This window comes from Branchiostoma floridae, chromosome 8 (genome assembly GCF_000003815.2).
Source record: "Branchiostoma floridae strain S238N-H82 chromosome 8, Bfl_VNyyK, whole genome shotgun sequence".
NCBI lineage: Eukaryota > Metazoa > Chordata > Leptocardii > Amphioxiformes > Branchiostomatidae > Branchiostoma > Branchiostoma floridae.
Genome location: NC_049986.1, coordinates 9160517 through 9166170, shown reverse-complemented (window position 1 = coordinate 9166170; position 5654 = coordinate 9160517). Strand labels below are relative to the sequence as shown.

The window sequence follows — 5654 nt, the reverse complement described above, 5'->3', positions numbered from 1 at the left end:
ATGCCAATTTAGCCAACCGAGATACCTTAAGTTACAGTTTTACTTGTTGTCATCACCTATGCATAAAAACTATGCAGACACCATTTAATGATCCCTTGGAAGGTTTTCATTACTTTGATACAAGAATCCTGTCTATAGTGACCGCCTCTACATTGACCACTTTTATAAAGTCCAAATGGACTAAAGTCCAAATGGAGTGGCCCTTATAAATAGTTTTGACAGTAGCTCATGCAAATACATATTTCTGTTTGATGCAAGAGGACAATGGATGGTAATTGTTCTTGTGCTTGAGGACTAGAAGGTCGGGAGTTTGAATCTCAGTCTGTTGTTTCTCAATCCACTTGCATTCTACTGGAAAGGGTTTCTTTCTTTAAAAGAGAATGTTGTATGTTGTGATGTGTTCTTGAGAAGAGTGGAAATTTTTCCAGGACAAAATTGCATAAACTGAACATTAGGTCTGTTTTTCTTGTGACTACCACTGATGGTAGAATAGATATGTTACTGGATGACATCAAAAGTTCGCAATGTTCACCCCCAGGTTTGGAGGCGGTCCCGTGGTGAACCACCTGTTCGTGTGCGCCACCTGCCAGGTGGAACAGGAACGACTGGAGAAGCGGCGCAAGATCGAGATGGAGACTTTCATCAAGGTTCGTTGTGAATTTGCCTCACTGACCGTGAATTCAAAATATTCAGTCAAAGATGTACCAACTACTAGGGCCAAGTTAATTTGTTGGTTCTGGAATTATTCAGAACAAAATATTTCAGAACAGGGGCAAAAATGCAAAAGGTCTGGGGTAAAGATAAGGGCCAAAACATGAAGAATAATTAATTTTCTGTTTGAAGAAAAGCAAACAAATATTCAAGCACTCTTGTTGCACAGTAGCAGCACCTGTTAACAATTATCAAAAGTTCAGTTTTTATGTATGTTTATAAAAGTGGTGACATTATTGTATGTTTTGTAATAGTGCTGCAAAAGCTACCAGCTTTAGTAGAAAGCATAGTTTAAAAGTCAAGGTTTTAACACTATTTTCCCTTTAGTTAAACAAGGCATTCCAGGAAGAGGACTCACCCCCCATCATTTACTACATCAGTATGAAGTGGTTCAGGGAATGGGAGGCTTTTGTGAAGGGGAAGGAACAAGGTAAATGCAAGACCACTTCTCCTGCTATCTACTACAGAATATGGTTCTAAATGTTAACTTTTTAAATGTTATTTCTTCATTCATCTATTGTCACGTTAATACCAACAAAAAACACCAGAGGCAAAATATAGGTGTTGCCAGATCGCTAAGAAAAATGACTGGTCAGTGAGCATGCACCACAAGGAATTGTGAGTCTTTTTTAACTTTGAATTCAGGAGCTACCAAATTGAGGCAATATGGGGGTGGTCAAGCTCCATAACAGCTACATTCATGCTTTGTCGGACTGACAACAATTAATGCATAACACTTATTGGATGGAATTTTTAATTATTTTTTTTGTGTGCATTGTTAAGTCTTTTATGACACAGCATCATCTTTCATATTTTCTTTTACTAGACCCCCCTGGTCCAGTAGACAACAGTAGCATTGCTACAGGAAAGGGGCTGGTTTCTGGCCTCAAACCAGGTATGTGTGTCATATTCATTCCATCTTTTCGTTTAAAATGAAAGGCTCCAAAATTTTCATCCTTCCTCATAGTAAAGTAAGTCTTGGAATATTTTCGACACTTGCAAACAGGCAACAACATTTCCATTACAGGAATAATTAGTAAATCGATATGTAACACTAATGGAGATCCAAATAAAACAAACAAAAATAGCTACTACTGTTTCAAACTTAAAGATATACTGTAAAATCTCTATTTTTTCACTTCCTTGAAGTTTGGGTGCTGCAAAATGCAAGTGGATTTACAGTAATGGCAAAATTTCCCGCGCTGTAGGCTCGGATTCCGGACAGATATCGGAGGAGACTTGGCAGTTCCTGGTGTCTATCTACGGAGGGGGTCCGGAGATTATCCAGCGCCAGACTCAGGCCCTCCCCGACGACACGGAACAGGGGGATCAGGAGCCCGAGGGGGGTGGGGACGAGGAGGGGGGTGGGGAGCGAGAGGAGGATGACCAGGGGGAGAAGAAGATTCAACAAGAACTTTAGCTGAAGAAAGGGAAAAATGAACTGGGCATGTAGTATGCATGGGTAGCTGATATAAGCTAGGGGCACAACCCCCCCTACGTGCAATTTGTCCGTACGTTTTTTGGGAGGTCACGCCGGACATGTATTGTCTGAAAACGTGGGGAATGACTGGCAAGAGTATGGAGGGAGTCGTACATCACTCACACGGTTGCGCAAGGTGTCATGATGGCACACAAAGTTTTGCCTGCACGTAAAGTTATACGGCGTGTCTGCATGCCCCAAAATCCGTCGGATTCCCTACGTGTTCGTACGGAGGCGGTACTTACCACTTACGGATCCAAGAAGATTACCCACGTTTTGGTAGACAGCACGCACTTGCAAGTACGGCGGGTTGTGTCCCTAGCTATAGTCTTTGCTACAATCACATTTCCAAACCATACCCTGTCCATGTTTTCATGGTTGGGTTAAGGCTTAGACCTGGCCTATGTTTAACGTGGCAAATTTGAGTCTAAATTAACATCCAATAGTGACACTTGAGCCCCAAAAGAAGCCCTTTAGTTGCTAATGGCCCCACCCAAACCTAAAAAAAGCTGACCTAAAAAAAGCTGTCTGTAAAGTAACTACTTGATGGGCAATGGTTGGGAAGTGAGGCATTGGACTGGATAGACCAATCAGAATGACCGACACATAAGTTCTGTACTACATTATGATAACAATTACCACCAGTTTCTTGCTGAAGTCAGAAACATTCAACTTACTGTATATATCTTCTTGTGCAATGAAACTGTTGAAAGACACTTAAGCGGCAATGGCCAAATGCTGTGCAAGTTGTTTGTATATATGAATAGCTTTTCTGCAATGGCTTTGTAAAGCTAGGTGCAACAATATTCACAAAAGTCCTGGCAAATGCTTTTTAAGAGGTAGTTGCGTATAATCTTCAGAATAGGTCATAGTAGTTGGTAAAATGACATGTAGATGTTTGAATTTAATGTATGCAGTATGCTGTGATACCATTGGTCAGATTACTAGATCTTATTCCCAGAACACCACTGTCATGGAATCTCATTCCCAGTATACTGTCAAGTAGAGAAATGTCATAGTAAGTATGGCATATATGACTAATAGTATACAATGGTGTTATTTCCTATAAGCATAATACTGGTGATATCTTTCTGCATACGTTACTCCTGTCATATTTCTAAAATGATTCATCAAAGTACGAATGAAATGTTGTCATTTTAGGCCAATAAATATTTAGTGTCATGCGAAAAGTGGGGCAAGAGTTAAGACTTCAATATTAGAATAGTAATTTATTTATTACTACTCCTTTTGTCGGATCAAATCTTATTTCTTGTAAGAAAATTAGAAAATTTGTGAATATTGCAACTTCTCTTCCCTCGGTTTTTCCCTGTAATTGCTTTGTATAGAATTGCCTTTCGTATTGAAAAATAATGTTATTGAATCATTGCTTATACAATGTACATTCCTTGTTGTTATTCATGACCCTTTGTATATTACAGTGTGATTTTTCTATGTGTTGTTGTCAAAAATTAAGTAGAGAGCTTTTCCTCTTTGAGTGCAATAGTTTTGAGTATACAGTATATGGCATTGCAGTGGGCACACCGAATTAAAAGTTATACGCTCGGAGGGGGTGGGGGTGGATTGAGTTGCAATTTTGAACATAGAGGAGCCAGGTTACTAGGGCTGATATTATCGTTGAGTTGCAATTTTCAACATCGAGGAGCCAGGCTCTTATGCAGATACTATCGTATCAGCCCTAGAAGCATGGAGAGCGGACTTCACAAGTTCATGCTGTTTGCCCATGTTTTTAGTGGGGCTTTGTAGATGCTGAAAGAAAGCAGGCCTTCTAGGGCTTTGGTACGATATTCCTGGCATAGTAACCTGGCCCTGATGTGTTGAAAATCGTGACATAGTGCCCCCCACCCACCCCACAAAGAAAATAAACACTGCTTCCACAAGGCTGTAAAGGAGGCTATAGAAATGTGCCGAACAAAGTGCAGAAGTGTTTTAGAAGGTAAAAATCCCCAGAAACACGTAACTTATGCACTTCATTAAGCTCTCAACATCTAGAATTGCTATTGCTGCCTGTTAATATTCACATATCTACATGTGATACAGGGGTGCCTAAGCATTTGCACGAACCTCATAAGATTCGTACGGACATTATGTGATAAGCACGAATCACTATGCGAAAACGTACGAACCTTATGTGATTCGCACGAATCACTATGTGACACACACGAACCTTATGCGATTTGCACGAACCTTATGTGAATGATGTGATGCCACGTGACTCAGCGGCGGTTGGCCGGTTTCGCATAAGGTTCATGCAAATCGCATGAGGTTCGTGTGTGTCACAGTGATTTGTGCGAATCACATAAGGTTCATACATTTTCGCATAGTGATTTTCGTAAGGTTCGTGCGTTTTCGTAGTGATTCGTGCTTATCACATATTTTTTAAATGTTCGTATACGAATCTCATAGGGTTTGTGCAAATGCTAATGCACCCCTGTAATAAGGCTATTGCCATTGCCACTAGAATATTTTGCAATATTTGCCCATAGTAGTGTTCTTAATTCCTTGTTAAAAAAATGAAAAAGTAAAATTTTTGTACTGTCCCCACTACAACTTTTGGTTTATTACAGCTGCTGAATTGTAAATATTGGTTGTAAAAATATGTAGGTCCATATCTTATGAAAAATATCAATGGTAGTAAATATATGTTGGTATTTGTGTCTGGAAGTTGGTTATGAAGAAGCACATGTATAAGTACTGTAGGTTGCAAAAAAGGTTGATGGTAGATACAGTATTACAGCACAGAAGTGCAAATACATGTTTACCCAAGAATCAACACACAGAGAAGTGTAATAGTAGAATCCAAGGCCTAAATAAAATGCTTTAATGTTATCTATAATACTGAGAATAATGCGGTGCTTTGACTACATGTTTTTATTATCAGTATTTTTCTCTTCTTTTTGGTTGATAGAAAAACATAAAAATCAGTCAATCTAATACTTAGTGTTGCCCTTTATATCTGGTGATCAATCAAAAAATTCCTTAGTATAGCTTTAAATATGTGCAGTGAAAAACACACAAAAAAATGCACTTCCAATTAGTTCTTTTTAGTTCAATTAGTCTGTTTATTTATCCATCATTTTACACGGTATAAACTGATCATCGGAGTTTATCAAGTGCTTGTGAGCGACATTATGCATTGAGAAAAAACAGACGGGGGCTGCAAGCCAGAATTCTGGGAACCTTAGCCAGAATTCTAAAGCCTTTCTTCGTAGAGACATCTCATTGAAACCTACGTATACACTATCCTTTGATATATCATACCTACAAATATTGATTAATCTGGTCAATCTATTTTGAATCATCGCATATTATGTGCATTTTTTTGAGGGGGAGGGGGTGATGCATATAAAATTGCATGTTAGCATGAATTGAAATGCAATGTGAAAAATACATGAAAATGATAGCCAGTGTAAACACGAACTGTTTTTTGTCTTTTTCCATTGCA

At 38.9% G+C, this 5654-nt stretch overlaps 1 protein-coding gene across 6 annotated transcripts in view; it reads left to right on the top strand.

Annotated features, from left to right (window-relative positions):
* The window catches only part of LOC118421659 (ubiquitin carboxyl-terminal hydrolase 20-like), a 40558-nt gene extending 36512 nt beyond the window's left edge, over window positions 1-4046 (top strand). For all 6 annotated transcript variants that reach the window (XM_035829098.1, XM_035829099.1, XM_035829096.1 and 3 more), the window contains 4 exons: window positions 539-647; window positions 1039-1141; window positions 1538-1606; window positions 1920-4046. In XM_035829098.1, coding sequence (XP_035684991.1) covers window positions 539-647; window positions 1039-1141; window positions 1538-1606; window positions 1920-2131 — 493 coding nt within the window. In that variant the 3' untranslated portion in view covers window positions 2132-4046. The remainder of the gene's footprint in view (window positions 1-538; window positions 648-1038; window positions 1142-1537; window positions 1607-1919) is intronic.
* Window positions 4047-5654: the final 1608 nt, after the last annotated feature.